Below are 18,063 nucleotides of genomic sequence, written 5' to 3'. Positions count from 1 at the left end.
AACAATAAATTTATTTACGTTGTTTAGAAATCGAAATCAAATATAGTTTATATACAATAATCATATTCCTCAACCTAATGAGCACTTTTTATAAAGGGCAAAACCGTAAAGGATCGGTAAACTATCTAAAACAGACAATACACAATGTGACGTACTTAATGGTGGATCGAAACAAAAATAATTTGAACGCCCTGAACCACTTGGGTCCTGGCAACGCCACTAACCACACCATCACTTAACAATCCATATTTTTTTGTTATTACTTTAAACCAGAAGCAATTCTTTTCCACCCTCGATCTAATTTTTATTTTTCAACACTTTGTTGTTTTGTCTGTATACCAAATGGCAAATATCCTAAAAAATCACAAATAACTTAAGGTCCTATGTTCGAAGTCGATGAAAATAAGTAACTTAACAATGTCAACATTGTCAATTGAGGTAGGAATTAATGTTTTGTCTTCATATGTGATGAAAATGGGAATAAAATCAACAAAAGAGAGCTAAAATATTTCAGCTGTATTACATCCGAAAAGTTCGTATCATTATGTTCTTGTATTTGTTATTCACTAGACTAGTTGTTGAGTTGAGAGTTTTGTAAAAAGAATTGAGTAGAGGAAGCCTTTTGAGGCTGTGGAGAATAGTTTTGTTATGTGCAAAATTTATTAAAGGGATGTTCCAACTCTAAACATAAAATCAAACTAGTAATTTTCTATGCATCTCAAAAGATTGCAACAACAATCGAAGAAAGCAAACCCTGAGTTTCAACCCACTTTCCTCAACAACATAAATTCTAATATTATATTTAACCAGTCAAAATGAAGTTTTTATGTTTGATATTACATAAATACAAACACGACCGAGTCACCCTTATTGTATTCCAACCATATAACAGACCAGAAAATATGGCGTTGGCGCACATAATTTATCCTTCACGCTCTAAGAACGAGCTATGCTGCATGAGGTGATCCAACATACTGGATTGTTGACTGCATGCTCTGATAACAGATTTAATCATCTGATTAAGATTATACAGTCCAAATTTAAAACATGATTAAGATCTCTCCCGACTACAAGATCCCATGCACAGTGGATCGAGATCCTCACTCTATTATGAGAGAGATAGACTGATCTAAATATGAAGACTCAATTTCTCTCCAAATAAAAACTGCAACTTAAGGGAGAGCTGCAAGCAGATCGTAGCAATAGTGTGAAGAATGTTTTGTTAACATTCTTCGATAAATGGTACAAGAATTAATAGAAAACCATGAAACACTGGTTGAGTTGAAGGCCTTCTTTTGAGTCTAAATAATTGACTAACTTTTCAATATGAAAATACAACCAAACAACAATATCTCTTCCGTGTGTTGCACGGATTAAAAGTACTAGTAGATTACACTTGCAGGCCAGGAAAAAACAACCCTCAAATAAAATCTCTAAAGCACCTATTGGAGTAAGAGTCATGACAAATTCCATCAAGAAAATGACCACAAAAAGTAAAACAAGAAAAATATAAGGCAGAAACTATTTAAAGTATCCACTGTACAGAGATAATATAGTAAGATAAAACAATTGAACAGAAATTCCAATTACACTGACAAGTTGAGTCAGTCATGGCTTCCAGGTAAAACCCATGTTATCATCCAGATCACTGTTAAAGAAAGCGCTGTCTGTGAAGTCAGGGGCAAAATCGGAAGCAACGTCTTGTAAGGCTAGATTCTGCGACATATCAGATGTCCTCTGGTTGAATCCATTGTTGCCGCCTCCACCAGCTGCTGCAGAAGAGTCACTGTTTGAAGCTGCTTTGAAACTGTTACTCCTTGAAACAGGTCCATTATTTCCTTGACCATTGGCAGAGCCTCCTCCATTTGTGGTTGGAGTTTGGCCCCCAAAACCCAAATTATTCTTTGCCATATTCCCACTTACATTGGGTCCACTATGAGACTGTTGTTGTACTCCCCCATTGTTATTTGACATATCCTGCAGTAGTTGCTGGATCATCTGCTGTTGCAGTGAATGGTTTCCTTGAGGTCCCTGAGAGTGATTTTGTTGAGGTAAATTATTTGCACTTAATGAGCGCTGTTGAAGGTGTGGTTGTTGCTGCTGCTGCTGCTGCTGTCGCTGCTGTAGTGAGGGTAGATGGGGATTTGAGAATCCACCACTACTGTTGTGAGGTGAATTCTGCATAGAGCCTGGGATTATAGAAGCCCCAGCACCTTGCAAAGAAGCTGGTGAGGGATTCTGGTTTGAGTTACTGAAAGGGGACCCTTCTCGATGAAGTGAGCCAGGGCTTGAATTCATTGAGTTTTGCCTCATCAGAAGATTCTGGTAATTGGACATTGCCATAGCAGCTTGTGATGGCCCGGTCAAAGCACCACGATTGCCCATATTGTGATTACTATTGCTTATGTGATTGTTTGGTCCAGGATTCAATGCCATCAGCTTATTAAGTGTGTTTTGATCAGGTGGGGGTCCTTGACCATTTGCTGCCTGTTCCATCTCCTGCATCTTTTGCATTTGGAGCTTTGGGGTGGTTGAATATTGAGAATAATTTTTCAAACTCTCTGCAGGCAAATGTAGTAGGATTAATAAACACAGGAACAGAGGCTAATTAGCTTTTTCAAAAAAAAAAAAAAAAGGAACAGAGGCTAATGGTCGAAGTGTAATTCAAAATTTCAAACTGAATAACTTTTATTGAATTATTCAAGTTACTTCAATATTTACTTTTCATTTTCGTTTCTACCTGTGTAATTTGAAACAGCTGCACCAATATTTATGAAGATAATGATAAAAACAACAAGACTTACCAAGTGCTCCAACGTTGTGATCAAAACATATATCGATTAGATCTTTCATGCTATTGCAAACTTCAGAAATCTGTAAAAACATAACAGAAGGCAGAGAAAAAAAGGATTTGATTAAATAAATTATGGAAAATGAATTTTGGTTAGACTGTTTTTCAACCCTGCAGAAACTATGAAATATAACTTAACAATTTACCTGCAAAGTTCTAACAAATCTTTTCGAAAATCCCAAGTCATTTAGTGATTGTAGCTCCAAACTCTTCGCAAGCTGACGCCCAGCAGTCAGGACCCTTGTGCAAAAGAAACATTATCATAGAGTTGAGTTCAGTAACATTTTAGTATTAATCTCTACAAACCTGGCTCAAGAAAACAAATTATAAAATAATTTATGCAACAATAAATCCCCTATCCTTATTAGTTGACCATGTATAACTTCAAACACATTTGCATATGCTATAAAAAGAAGTTAATTCTGTAAAAAACAGTAAAAAATGGAGAACCAAAGTTTTATAACTTTTCTTTGGCTATTTTTCCAACTCAATTGCCAAAAAACAGGAAGCATTATACATAGATCACAGCATCATCACATAAAGCATGCAATCAAGAGAGATAGTGAATCTGAGGAAGAGGACTTCCTGAATATGTCAATCAGTGAGTAACAACCATGCATCAACTTACATGTTACTGTTTGTTTGCAAGTCTTGCTGAGAGACCCCATCTGACCCACTTTCAGAAATTGTACTCTGGCATTTTTGAGCAACCTGAACTAATTGGTTGACCTGTAAAAAAAGGTAAAAATTATAAGAACCACATTCCAAAATAATACCTCTACACTATCATTCAGGATTATATCATCTCCATAAAGTTATCAGCGACAAAGAAAGACGACAGGTTACTCGGTGGCCCCAAGATTTTCAAAAGAAACTCCATCATTTAGGGGGCACGAATCTGGTACATTTGGTTCTTCCAGCTTAAAGTGGATAGAACTTTCACACCTTTGGGAAATTTCAAGAACTGTTGTAGATACTTGAGAATTGTAGCAATCCCAAAAGTTTAACCATATAATTAATTGACTATGATGGTAATGGACAACATGTTTTGAACAATCAAGAATGGTTATTAGTTCTTTTTGAATCTTGTAGTGTAGCTAAAGGTTTCGTCAAGAATATAAATCTAATAGCACAAAGACACACAGAATGTGGTGACGAATAGAGCTACTTTCAAGAGATATTCTGTTAACTTGCAGTCTTAGATCCAACATAGCATGCGGAATCATATACCTGTGGTGCAACTAACTTTCGAGGAAGAAGTTCTTCGTGGCGCCTTACACAGAAATCCCAAGAAAATATCTGAGCAAATTATCAAGATTTTCAGTGGACAATATAAACAAAAGATTCAAACAGTAAATATAGTTAGATATGGTGAAGATCTATAACCTTTAGGTCTTGAGTAAATACGATACGAAGTTGACCCTCACGAACAACACGAAGCTGCTCATACACACACTCTTGAACTGCTTTGGTATATTCTAACATCATCAACCCAGAAGGAAATCTTACTTCACGCGGCAAGTCCAAAAACAAAAGTTCATCGATCACTCCACCACCAAATTTGACTACGTTAAGTCTGGGTAGTATATCAAAAGTTGCCTCTGTTAAGCAAATCCAGAATGCAGATATTAGTATAACATTATCACACAAAAGGGAACATGCTAACAATCAAGTTACACGTATGAACAAAACAATATCCATACCAAATCCCCTTCTTCCAGATTTAGTTCCGCATATGTCACACTGCCAAGCATGCTGAAGAAACAAATATCAAGGTCAGATTATCAACCCTTCAAAGAATCAGAAGTACCATGACAATAAAAGGGCAAGGAAAAAAATATGACAAGCAAATCCTATAATTTATGAGTTTGGCTTTGCACCATTTATTCCCCATTTATGAGAGAGATAGAAACAAGTGATAGCTTTTATGGGATCCACTAAATAAAATGAATCATACTAAACTATCACTTGTGTCCATCTCTCTCACAAATGGACAATAACTATATGGAGCACAGTCGAACTCACAATTTACAGCTCTTGTCTAGAGGTATTCTGAGAAGTTGCCTACAATTACATGATGATAACATAATCTAGTCCATTAAATCTTTGAATTAAAGATTAATAAATAGCAAATATTGCAGTATCATCCTATTCATGGAATAACATAAAAGGAAAGAATAAGAAGTGCAAAAACTGACCGTAGTTGCCTGGGGTAAAACACCAGCTGAATGGTGTCCAACGTTACTATATAATGCTAAGCACCATCGTTGCTTTGCACGAGGAGAGTAATATTCAGCCACAAATTTTCTCCAATATGCAATACTATTATCCTGAGAAAACAGATCAACAAAATTTTAGCCGTGTTGTACCTAATCTAGATGTTAAAAGAAGCAACCAAAACGTTAAAAATATGTTATGATAAAATAAGCTGATTAGTTTATGTGCTTAAAACAAAAAACAAAAATAAACAAATGATTGACAGCATCACAAACAGAATTAAACATCCCCAAATCATAAAAGGTTGTTGCTCCATAAACTAAAGAAATCATGTGGACAGGTTTTCACATGCAGCAAATAAAAAAACTGACATTTGGTCGCTGTCTTTGATGATAGAGGTACTGCATCAATCGACGGGCACATACACCTCCAACACCACCACCATCATACGGACGCTTCACACCAGCTGAGGGCTGCATCATTTGCTGTGGTATTTGCTGCCTCTGCATTTGCTGTTGTTGCTGCTGCTGTTGTTGCTGCAGAAACTGCATTCGCTGAGCCTGGGGTAATGACTGAAAGATTTGTTGCTGAGCCGGGGGCAACGACTGAAAGATTTGTTGTTGCTTCAGCCTCTGTTGCTGAAACATAGCCTGTAACTGTGGATTACGATTTTGGAATTGTGTGGGGTCTTGTCTCTGAAGAAGCTGCTGTATTACCTGCTGTTGCATTATATCATCTTGTTTGATATCCAGCCTACGTTTTTTCAGCAGGTGGGATATATTATTTGGATCTTGAGTGAAAGATCCAGGCACTTGTGCACCCGTGAAAGATCCAGGCACTTGTGCACCCGTTTGGTGCGAAGATGAGCCAGCTTGAGAAGCAGGCAAAAGCATAGAACTTGAACCACCCTGCAGCTTCTGTTGATTCTGCTGCAACTGTTGAGCATTCTGATCTTGATGAGAATTCTGCTGTACTACAGAGGAACCATCCATTGCAGGTGACCCAGAAATACTAATATTGTTTGATGTAAATGACAAGGGTGAGGCGGGTAATCTTAAATACGAGTCTCCATTAATGCTTGCACTTCTTTGCATATGGCGCTCACCAGAGAGTGCAGAATTTGCATCTGTGACTAAAGAACTAGCTCCAACACTTGGCGCTGAGTTTGCCACACTGTTCAAAATTCCGTTATTCATATCCCCAGAAACCGGACCAAGGTTGGAATGACCAGTTCCAGGTATAGTGTTAGATGAGTTAACTAATGACGAGCTCAAGTGAGAGTTAACTAAATTATGTGACTGCCCCTCTCCTTGAAAGAAAATTCCAGAACTTGATGATGATTGAGCTAAACCTCCTGCCACCCGAGAAGGTGCCATGGGAGGTATGCCCCCTTGGTGATTGGAATCAAGGTAGCTATCGTAAGCCAGGCTTAACTAGTGTTTCAAATATCCTCAAACAATAGACAAATTGAGTATTAAACCTTGACTGTATCTCCTCTTTCTCTAAGATTTCCAAACTTCACCGACAAACCTGCAAAACACATGTGCAACAAAATGCTCAAAAATTGCAATTTTCTTCTCAAATCTTAACTATGTACAACTATTCATACAGATCAAACAAAATTGAGAAAATATATATATCAGTTAACACAAGAAAGTTGAGCTAAAACTAATTCACCAAATTTTAAAGAATGAGAAAAAAAACTGATTAAGCCACATACACATTTTTTTAAAAGTAATCATCAAAATACAAAACAGAATAAAATATAGACATTCATTAGCACTAAAGATAGTTGAGCTAAAGCTAATTCACCCAAATTAAAATAAAAATTACATGCTGAAGAACTGTATACACTTTTTTTAAAATCACGTCAGCAAAATTGATCAATAAATAACCACACTATAACACAAAGCAAAATCACAATCAAACAAATCCATTTATAAAACCCTAATTTTTATTCTCAACATTAGAATTAAACCATCAATCTCATATAAAAGTTAAATCATTACCACTAAGCCAGCCCTCACAATTCACACAAACAAACAAAAAAACCCTAAAACCCAAAATTACATACCATAACCTAAAAATCAAACCAATTAAACCCCCAATTTTTATTCCAAAAAAACACCAAATCTCATAATCCTAAAATCTAACAACAATGAAATTAACATTTCAAATATCCCAAATCAATTAAAAATTCAAGCTTTAAACTCATTAAACAAACAACACAAACAAAAAAACTAGAAAAATTCACTTAATGTTTGCCATGATCAACAAGCAATATTTGAAAATTGAAACCTCACAATTCAGAGATTCAAAAGGAAACCCTTAAAACCCCAAAATTAAATATCATAACCTAAAAGCCAAACCAATCAAACCCTCAATTTACATTCCAAACAACACCAAAACTGAAAATCAAAAAATCTACAAAAAATTAACAATTCAACTACCCAAAATCCTAAATCAACTAAAAATTCAAGCTTTAAACTCATCACTCACCAAAAAAAAATCACCAAGTTTGTCATGATGAACAAACAATGATTGAAAATTGAATGAAACTTCAATTGAAGAATGAAAGGAAAAAAAACCCTAAAACCCAAAATTACATAGCATAACTTAAAATACAAATCAACAACCCCCAATTCACATTCCAAAAACCACACAAAAACTCATAATCCCAAAATCCAACAACAATTAGAGTAACAGTTCAATAACCCAAAATCCCAAATCAACTAAAAATGCAAGCTTTAAACTCATCATCACCAAAAAAAAATTAAAAAAATTAAATCAACAAAATTTCACTTAATGTTCATCATGATCAACAAGCAATTGAAAAAACAAGAAAAAAGATCAAATAATTTTGAAAGGAAACTCACATCGAAACCTTGAGCTGAAAAAAGTGAAACGTCACTTTCTGAAACAAAAAATCATAAAAAAAATAATTAAAAATCGAAACAGTGAGAGAACGAACAAGAACAAGTGATTGTGTAAAGAGAGTATTTATAGTAGCTACTATGACTTGTTTTTACCGGTTCATGTTACTGGCTATAACCGGTTGAATTTCTGGTACGTGTCAAGTGTGTTAGTTTGTAGCTGAGTCGGTGATAGATTCGGAGTTTTACGCTAGGGGGATTGTGTACGTGGCGGGATTTTATTGGTCTAGATTAGAAAGAGAAACTCTTTCTTCTAGAGGGAGAGAAGAGAAACTCTTTGTACGCGTGTTTTGCTTTATCTAAAATTAACTAACAATTATCTATTGTCTATCTATATCTAATTTTTAATGAATTTACACTAATGATAATAGTAAAATAAAGATCTATATCTATATCTATAACAACAAAATCAGATTTTCTTTTGATTTTTTATAATCTGAAAAATTATTTCTATAAATGGAGTTGTGAAGAAGTCGGTATAATAGTTGGTTATCGGTCTCTAATACTTTCCTTTTTGGGATCTGTTAGTCAACGAAATATTTGTCTCTGTCAAGATCTTCTTCATATATGTTTTGTTTGGTTACACGGTGGGTATACCGGAATAACAGATGATCCACTGTGATTAACATACACCTTGTAGCTTCTACAAAATCACATAGGATTACCGTGATTCTGACATATCTATTGTGATACCAAACACACTCTTCAACTCTTGCAACCATTCATTTGCACTCTTTGGATTGAATTGTTTTTCATTAGAAAGACAATCAAAATTTCTCTTTGGCAATTCAGTATCATTTGTCGATATCTTTCTTTCTTGTTTAAGTTTTGCCTCAAGTTAAATCTAAATCAAGAATTTGTTATTCATGAGATATATGAAAGAAAAGAACTTATGTATGGTATGGGGCTTCATTTTGGGAAAATTATTTCTATATATAGACTCGCGAATAAGTTAATAGATGATAGTCGTCTATCAACTTGTAGTACCTTCCTCTTTGGGCTCTCTTAGTCAGTCAACGAAGCATATGCTTCTATCATATCTATTTTGCATTGAATTCGCCGAAAGATCTTCGATTATTGCAACCACCACTTTGCACTCTTTGACTCAAACTCTTTTCCTTTCACAAAGTTAGTGAAATGTGTAAAATTTGTCTATGTACATCTAATATCATTTGTCTATATCTCCCTTTGTTGTCTAAGTTTCGCATTAAGTTAAAACTATTGTATAACAGTTATGCCTAAGTCTTGTGAAATTCTCTCATTAGTGAAATTCTCTCATTAAAAGAAATCAAATCTTTGTCAACCTCGTGGAAGGCATTGTGCTCCTAAATTCCACTTTCTCGACCAACACTCGAGTGTCAACTTTTTTCTTTGCCAATTTCACCATTGTCTGAGACAACAATGTTGAATGGTAGAATTTACTCGATGTCGGAGACGACCACTAAGGTGATATGTATTGTGATGGTTTTGCGATGGCAAGTTTCGGTGGCGATGAGGAGGAATATGAATTAAAGGAAACCATAGTAGAATGTGAAACGAGAGTGAAGAATTTATGGAAAAAGTGAGAACTCACTATATTAGAAGATTTTTAGTTTACAACAAGATGACAAGAATTCTGAAAGATTCAAGAGGGCTTAAGAAACCTAATGGTGGCAGGGCGATTGTGTAGGGGTGTACATGGGTTGGGTCGACCTGGAAAACCCGGTCAAACCCACCCAAAATAGTGGGTTGTGGTTGGTTAATTGGGTGAGTATATTTTTTAAAAATGAAAAATCCATAAAAATAACGGGTTTCGGGTAAAATCAGACCGAGACCAGTAAACCCACTTACCTAATAATGCCAACATTTTTATTTTCATTTTCATAGGGAAGAAGGAGAATACCAAATATTTTGAATTTTCTAATAATGCCAACATTTTTATTTTTATTTTCATAGGGAAGAAGGAGAATACCAAATATTTTGATGATAAATCAAGTCTAATTTAAAAATTGACACAATGCATCCTCTATATTGAAAATGAAAACACACTAAAGTTATAAATTAGGATGTTGCGCTTTTTGGTTATTTTAATGCCAATGCAATTGTATGTCATGCAATTTTAGTTTGTTGCAAGTATTTTATTATGAATTTTATTATTTTATGACAATAAAATACTGTGAAAATAAGCTACACAATCTTTTTAAGAAAATAAAAAAGTTGAGTCATTTTTATGAAAAAAATGAGGATTCATCATTTAGTCATTTAGTATTAACAAAGAAAATAATAATAATAATAATAATAATTTTGGTAACCCAATACCCAACCCAACCCAGCCCAAAACCGGAAATTAGTGGGTTGTCCAAATAAGCCCAATAATATAACGGATGCTTATTTTACTTCACCCAAACCGGAGTACCCTACACGGTTTAGGTCTTGGGTTTGGTCAAACCCAATGTAAAACCGACCCGCGTATGACCCTAATCGTGGGAGGGGTGGAAACCTGGAATAGAATAGCAAGAAGAAGGGTGTGCATTTATTTAAAGTAAAAAATATATATTTCCTATAGTGCCATCCAGTTATATCCGATATTTTTTAAAGGTCCACCCATGGAACTTTTCTAGAGGGGGCATATTAGGATCTCCCAGCATTCAATGTAAACAAATATAGATGTGTACCCTCTTGCAAAGAATTGCACTCACACACACACACATGTGTGTGTGTTAGTCTCTCATGTATGACAGAAGAATAAGATATACATAAATATGTATATCACCAAAATATATAGTATACAATCCTAATTATTTAGCCTAAATATACAAATTAATAAATTAATTAATTTTTTTGAATAAAAACAAATAATTTCATAATTTAATAATAAGTATAAAGTTACCTTTTGAAAGATTATTTCTCAAAACAATCTCGTGAAGAAGTCCAAGATAATAATTGTATATCATCCTTTAGTATTTTTCTATGTTGTGTCATCTTCTTTATGCTCTCCTAGTCAACATCATGAAATCATATGTCCTTATCATGTCTTTTTTGCATTGCCCAAAAGATGTTCTTTAGCTCTTGTTACTTCTTTCTACTCTTTGGATCAAACTCGCATTTAAAATGATGTGGGTTCTCTTTCAGAAAGGCAATCACTAATGTATAATTTGTGTCTATCAATTAAGTATTGTTTATCTTTATCTTCCTTTGTTGCCTCAAGGCCCCGCACTCATTGTGAGACATCTGAATAAGTTTCTCCTTATGTTAGATATATTGTAGGAAAATTGTTGCAGAGACTTGTAAAACACGCTCATTAGAGGGATTTCCATTAGAAACACTTTCACGAAGAAATCAACATATATACTATGTAAATTTAGCATCAGTCTCATGCAATCCAAAATCAACAATTTCTTATTCACGATATATATGAAAACATGTAAATATATGTAACACACACGCACTATGAGTCATATGGACCACTTATTAATAAGATATTCAATCAACTAACATTTTATTCATAACTAAGTAAGGTCAGTACTCAATATGAGTCCATTCAGAAACAGTTTGTATCAACATCCAGGACAAATGTCTAGTGGAATTCAACTATTAATAAACTCATATTGTATTTTGTGTTTTTACATAGTGTACTTGTCATATAAAATATCTAGTATGATGGTTTAATTCCTGCTATATTGTGAAATTATGCAATGCAAGGGTCATATATAACAATTTTATGCAAACAAATATTTGTGCGTGTCCTCTTATAAAGAATTTTATAGACAACATACAAACGCGCACACACATTAGCCTTTCATATATGATTGAGGACCAAACATACACAAATATGCATATCACGAAAACATATTATACAGTCCTAAATATGTGGATGTCACTTATTTCAATTTAACATAATGGTGTTGCAGATTGTTTACATTTATCAACTGAAAAATGGCATGTATATAATTAATAAGTGAAAGAAATAAATAGTTCAAAACATAAGAGTAAGTGTCAACAAACATTTTGTTAAACTTACTATTTCTGTCATGGAACATAAGAGTCACTGCGATGGTTCATGGTGGCTGGAGCAAATCATTCACCATTGTGGATGGTGCACCTGCAGAGACACTCAAACATTCAAGTTAGTGAGATATACATGAGGTTTGATATTTCTAAGAATATGAGTGTGTACCTTGTTTCTAGTATGGCACACCCTATATATATATATATATATATATATATATATATATATATATATATATATATATATATATATATATACCATAGGCTTGGATATGCTGGTTTTTTCTTTGTGGCTCAATGATCGAGAGATTGTTAGATGAAACGAATGACTCAGAGGTGCTTTGAGTGTGTCATCTTGTACAACACGACTCTTCATTGGTGCATGTATATTGTAGCAACAAGTGGATGTCTTATTAGGCCTTAGTTATAGAAACCGCCTTGAGATCCATAGGATTGGGCCTTGGCCTGTTCCGCAACTCTTACCTATTGCAAATATTCAATAGATATATTTACGGTATATTTATTTCATATGCTGTAATGAACTAAATACACCCACACTCTCATATTATACATTGATACATTATTATGATATCAAAACACATCATGATTATTAAAACCAAGTTGTCAATGTTTTTTATAGCAATGAAAAGAATGCAACAGTGATCAAATTTGTAATATCAAATTTAAAACAAAAAGTACCTAATTGATTTTTTTAATAAAATCATTCAACGATCTCCATTTAATTTTATTAAAAACTATTTTCTCAAACAATAAGGTAATTCAACATAAGTTTAAGTATAAACAATGTTGTTTGAGACTTGAATCATTGCATAGTGATGATATTTCAAATTCTTCTATAATGATATGTAGTCTGAAACTTTATTTTTTTGACAATACTCTAAAAAAAAACTTTGTCTCTGACAATATTGCACACTCAATATTTAAGGGTGTATTTCAAAGGCCCGTGTGTTAGGCGATGCACGTTATTTCAGTATAATAAATATTCTAGAAAATTCCATCCAACTTTTCATAGAACGTGATATCACTTCCACAGTTCCATAATCAAAGCATACTCTTGGAGCTAAGCACCCCACTCCATATAGAATATAAAACCCATTAACAAATTGATTCAGCTGCTTGTTGTTCAAGTGTCCTCCATATTCTAAAATGGGCTAAATAAACTTTCCATTTTTTTTAAAATCTAAATATTCATTGCAAAGGTTATAATGGTTCTTTTGTCAAAGTGAACAAACAAAGAGATTTACAATTAAGTTTATTGAAACTATATAAATAAAACTAACTATTAATCAATCAATAATGATTAAGTGAATATTAAATCAATTTTTAATTAATTATACAGTTCACAAATAAATGTCAAACAAGATATCAAATTCTTTTAGTAAAACAAAAGATATAAAATTCTTAATACAATAATAATATAACACAATTGAGAAATCAATTTTACTTGACAGAGAAATTAATACCACATATCTAATTTCTAGTATTTATCATAGAATATGAATTACACAATTATGAAAGATTGAATCTTGTAACATATCAATAATCACACAAATATCAAATCCGATCTCAAAATCAACAGATCACAAAAATTATGAAGTGAAAAAAGTTTAAATAGAGGGTTGAGGGAGATCTCACCGGTGTTTTCATACTTGATCGATCGTATATCATATCATGTGATCTACATCAAGTCCCCCCACACAATTCGTGTGATACTTTATTCAATTGTGAATTTATGTGAAAAATACATAATTCTCGAGGGTCTTATTTCACTTTGAAGAAGAAGTTATCATCAAGGGAAACCCTAAAACCTAGAAATTTGAAGAACACCATCTTTTAATCGAAAACCCATAACCTCTAATTGAAAAAAAAAACCCTCTTCAATTGAGAAAATAAACAAAACCCAAAAATTTCCTCGCTTTAGGAATGAACAGATCCACGCTTTTCAACGAAGAAAGATTCACTTTGAAGAACAAGTTATTCATCAAGGGAAACCCTAAAACCTAGAAATTTGAAGAACACCATCTTTAATCGAAAACCCATAACCTCTAATTGAAAAAAAAAACCTCTTCAATTGAGAAAATAAACAAAACCCTAAAATTTCCTCGCTTTAGGAATGAACAGATCCACGCTTTTCAACGAAGAAAGATTCCCCACCCCACCCCACCCCCCTCCCCTCCTTCTCAGCCTCACGCTAGGAGATAAGTATCCTTTTTTTTCGATCTAAATGAATTTTGTTGACGAAATATATCAAATGAATATTTAGAGGAAAAACAATTATGCAAATTTTCATATGGAAACAAGTTTCAATGAGAAAACATAATTTAATGCACTTTAAAAAGAAACTTTTACTTCGTGGGAATGAGAATCGATTAGTATAATTAGACGAACTAATTCATGCATCTCGTAGGAAATCGACAAATTGATTTGGGTTAATTAAGTTTTGTAGTCCATATAGATATATTAGATTTGCTATTAGTCCCTCTAAAATAATTGAGAAACTTTTGGTTACTCAAATGTTCTCCATCATGAATTTTGTCTTTGATTTTAACTTCAATTAATAGATAATGGTGTGGCATTGCCACTTGTGCTCAGTTAAAAAACGTGACGACTAAGCCGTAATTCACGTGTTTGATTCTTGTATTCATAAATTTGAAAACTTAGAAGTAGTAATTCGCGTGTTAGAGGTGTGGAACATTGGTCCATTTTTCTTCTTTGCTGAGGTAGGTTCACCATGGTCTTCTCCTTTTCATTTGTCTTTACATCCTTTTCTTTATATTTAATGGGTTATGGTCGGTTGTGTTAAATTTGTTGTATGTAGATTTAATGGCATGTGGGGTAGGATTCAAATTGATCTTTTTGAGATCAAAGATGAGCTTACCACCTTCTTCCATTACACGTTCTCTGTAGAAATTGAACCATTGCCCACCCAAGTATTTTTCATAGCTTGCTCTTTCGGCGGTAATGAGGCGACATTTGTACTTTCTCTGTGTTTGGTCATTAATGAGGGTGATTGTTTTGCGCTTTCCTTTCAGAATTGTTCTTGACACCTCATTTGGAAAATGCTAAACAGGGAAATAACTGCAATATTAGTCTAATGCATATTAACATGGATAAGATGTATGCGAATATAGTTACATATAATTTATAAAATAAAGGTAGCATAACTGATTTTAAGCTAAAGAAAATGTACCATGACTTCTAATTTATCTTCCTATTATCTTCATATAAAGTCTAGATAAATGCATGCATGTGCATTATATGTACCCCGTTGCCCAATTAACATTGTTGAAACAAATGGAAATTAAGCATCACTCCCACATGTGCATCTATAGCTAGCACCATTTGACATTGATGTCTTCAAACATTTGGTGCAACTCTCATAAAACCATCCAAACTGGTTAGAATTGAATTTAGTTGTTTTCCAAATAGTGATGCAGAATGTATCCTAACACAAATTATGCACATGAAATAAAGAATAATGCAATACATATTTTTAATTTGTGCGTAAAAAAACTCAAAGCATGTTTGTGCATAAAAAAAGCAGAGTTTGACTAAGTTTATAAATTCAGCAATTGGCCTAACCTGAGACAGATTGAAAAAATCGTTGTATAAAGTACGTTGAGAAGAAGCCGAACTCTGACTTAAGTTCTGACTGAAGCTTTGACTCTGAGCTTGAGAAGTGCTAAGGTCACGACAATAATTCAAGAAACATGGTCAAAAAACAATCAAATCAAATTGTGAAATAATAAGTTACTCTAACAATGTATTGTGAAATCATAATGTAAACTTAATAAGTCTTAAACTTCTCAACAACCGGATGATGTAGGTTGATGAGTGTTATACCCTAATTTTGGACCTAAAAATACTTGCTCAAAATGTTCCTCCATCTCTGTTATGTGTCTTTGACTCTTGAGAGATTGCCAATTTGCTTTTGTTTTACTCTGATATTTTACTCTATTTTTATCTGAAGTTTACTGCTGTTACTTGAAAATGTCTAACCGTGATTTTGTCTATGTTTTCTTGCATTTAAAATCATCCAAAGGGTTTTTCTTGCATTCCAAGTTATTTGAAAACTGTCTCTGATCAACTGCATCTTTTTCTGCATTTTATTCAATGTTATTTGCCAAAATCATGAAAAAGGGCATTTTAGTCATTTCCTGCATCCAAACTCATTTTAATTCCTGAAATTTGTCTCTGAGTCTTTTCAATTGGTTTGTATAAGTCCTTGCTTTAATTCCATGTTAAAATCCATTTCAAAAATTGCATTTGAGTCATTTTGGGTGAGTTTAGTCCCTAGGGGCATTTTGGTCATTTCACTCAAAATTTTGACAGAGAGAGGTTACTTTAAAGTACCTCATTTTTGTAATTGGTTCATTTTAGTCCTTTTTGTGTTTTTTATTTGTTTCACTTTACGTTTATTTCAAATTGCCAAATTTTAACCGAATTTTATTATTATTTTCATTTTAGTCCCTATTTTGCTATTATTTTCACTTTAGTCCTTTTTTCATTTTATTTTCTCTTTAAGTCTTTTTTCAATTTACATTTTAGTCCCCTGAATGTTTAAAATTGCATTTTAGTCCAGTTTGTCAATTGCAGTTTGGTCCTTGTACTTTCAAAAATTGCAGAAAGGTCCCTAAGTCCAGAATCAGTCCAAGGCCGAGCCATTTAGCCCAAGTACACATGTCACAAGCTCATTGGGTCTCAAGTACACATGTCACCTATATAAAGACTACATCACTGTACAAGTCAGAAAAAAATTCCATTCATAACATGCCAACTCAACAAACACCATTACAGATTCTCTCTCTTCTCCAAAAGATCAAAATCCTAACCGTTTTCAGAAATCACCAAGAACACGAAGAACATTTCCAAACCCTAGAATTTCCAGAAACCAAAATTGAACCAAATTGGATTGAATTCTTCACGATTCTCAGAGATTCAAACTCGAATCTTCATCATCGAACCGAAATTACTGCAATTCCAATACAAAATAATCACAAAAACAATGAATTCGTACGATCACAGTTGAGAAAGTGAGAAGAAGAAAGATCGAAGCCAGAATTGAACCAGTGAAGAAGAAGAAGAGAAGAACACCGATTTATTTTCGGTTCAAACTTACCAGAAGCTTTTACGGATCTTTTGTTCGAATCTCCAGAACAGATCAAAGGTAAACACGTAAGCCTTCTCAGTTTCTCTTTAAAAACATCAACGAAGGTAGATCGAGGTAGATCGGGAGGTTCAGGAAAATATATTTGAAAAAAGATTCGAAAACCTAAAAAGTTCTTGAAAATCGTAAGTTTCAAACCCCGATCTACTCCGTTCCAATCACAACTTCACAAAAGTAACCTCAAAACCATAAAGAGGAGAAGAAGACGAGAAGATTCATGTAAAAAGATTTTGAAAAAGAGTTCAGAAGGATTTCGGTACGGTGGCGCCACCGGCGAGCCGCCGTACCGGAGCTTTCTCCGGTCATCTTCTCCGATCCATCTCCGGCGGAAAGGTTTAGAGAGAAGTGAGAGCTTCTCTCACTAGGTTTAGTATAGAGAGAGAAAGAAGAGGAAGAAATGAATTGGACCGGCCTCTGTATGTTTATATAGAGGCCTGAGCCGGTCCGGTTTATTTCTGGTTCACCTCTTCTCCATCTCAACCGTTAGATCTAGGTTTGATCCAATTGGATCAATCCAACGGTCCCTGAGCTCTCCTGTGTGATCCGAATCCGTTTGTTTTGGGCTTGGGCTTCCAGTTTGTTTGTTTCTGCGTTTTTCTCTAATTTTCTTGCTATGTGTACCACTGTTTTTGCTATGCGACCCCCCTGCCTACCTGATTTTCATGCAAAAATTCCTAAAAATTTGTTCATTGATTTTCTTGATATTTTTGGTGAATCTTAATGTGTTTACATGTTAAGCATTGATCAAAAATATGAGGAAACATTTTGTTCTTTGTTAATTCAATTCTTTTTCATTTTTTGTTAAAAATCTTGTTAAAAAATTCTAAAAATCTTGTGAACTTTCTTGCAATTATTTTTGATGCTTAAGGCTTGTCTCTCATAATATT

The 18,063-nt window shown here is 33.8% G+C and overlaps 2 protein-coding genes and 1 long non-coding RNA gene across 4 annotated transcripts in view; all 3 read right to left on the bottom strand.

Annotated features, from left to right (window-relative positions):
• LOC146916303 (uncharacterized) overlaps window positions 1-18,063 on the bottom strand; it is an 89,884-nt gene that overhangs the window by 40,088 nt on the left and 31,733 nt on the right. The gene's annotated exons all lie outside the window — the stretch shown is intronic.
• On the bottom strand, window positions 1,294-8,039 carry SLK2 (SEUSS-like 2). 2 transcript variants are annotated; one of them, XM_085718440.1, is made up of 10 exons: window positions 7,568-8,039; window positions 5,440-6,598; window positions 5,050-5,181; window positions 4,555-4,606; window positions 4,238-4,452; window positions 4,082-4,150; window positions 3,480-3,580; window positions 2,998-3,091; window positions 2,805-2,874; window positions 1,294-2,561 (listed from the first exon to the last, which is right to left on the bottom strand). In XM_085718440.1, the coding sequence occupies exons 2-10, from the start codon at window positions 6,442-6,444 to the stop codon at window positions 1,609-1,611; spliced, it is 2,691 nt and encodes an 896-aa protein (XP_085574566.1). In that variant the 5' UTR covers window positions 6,445-6,598; window positions 7,568-8,039; the 3' UTR covers window positions 1,294-1,608. The 2 variants fall into 2 exon arrangements, with proteins under 2 accessions (XP_085574566.1, XP_085574565.1); XM_085718439.1 differs by having other exon boundaries at window positions 7,945-8,039.
• Window positions 10,877-14,216, bottom strand: LOC146916304 (uncharacterized). Its single transcript, XR_015014988.1, has 4 exons — window positions 13,645-14,216; window positions 12,158-12,471; window positions 12,002-12,082; window positions 10,877-11,211 (listed from the first exon to the last, which is right to left on the bottom strand). It is a non-coding gene; the product is annotated as an uncharacterized LOC146916304 (long non-coding RNA).

This window comes from Medicago sativa, chromosome 6 (assembly GCF_051527215.1).
Source record: "Medicago sativa cultivar Bolivia chromosome 6, Bolivia_mono, whole genome shotgun sequence".
Taxonomy (NCBI): domain Eukaryota; kingdom Viridiplantae; phylum Streptophyta; class Magnoliopsida; order Fabales; family Fabaceae; genus Medicago; species Medicago sativa.
This window is presented reverse-complemented; position numbering and strand designations above follow the sequence as displayed.

Coding starts and splice junctions, on each gene's coding strand:
- SLK2 (XM_085718440.1), bottom strand. CDS start 6,444: ATGGCACCTTCTCGGGTGGCAGGAGGTTTAGCTCAATCATCATCAAGT. Junction 4,453..4,554: donor ATCTGGAAGAAGGGGATTTG/GTATGGATATTG, acceptor TTTGCTTAACAG/AGGCAACTTTTGATATACTA. Junction 4,151..4,237: donor TATTTACTCAAGACCTAAAG/GTTATAGATCTT, acceptor TAATTTGCTCAG/ATATTTTCTTGGGATTTCTG.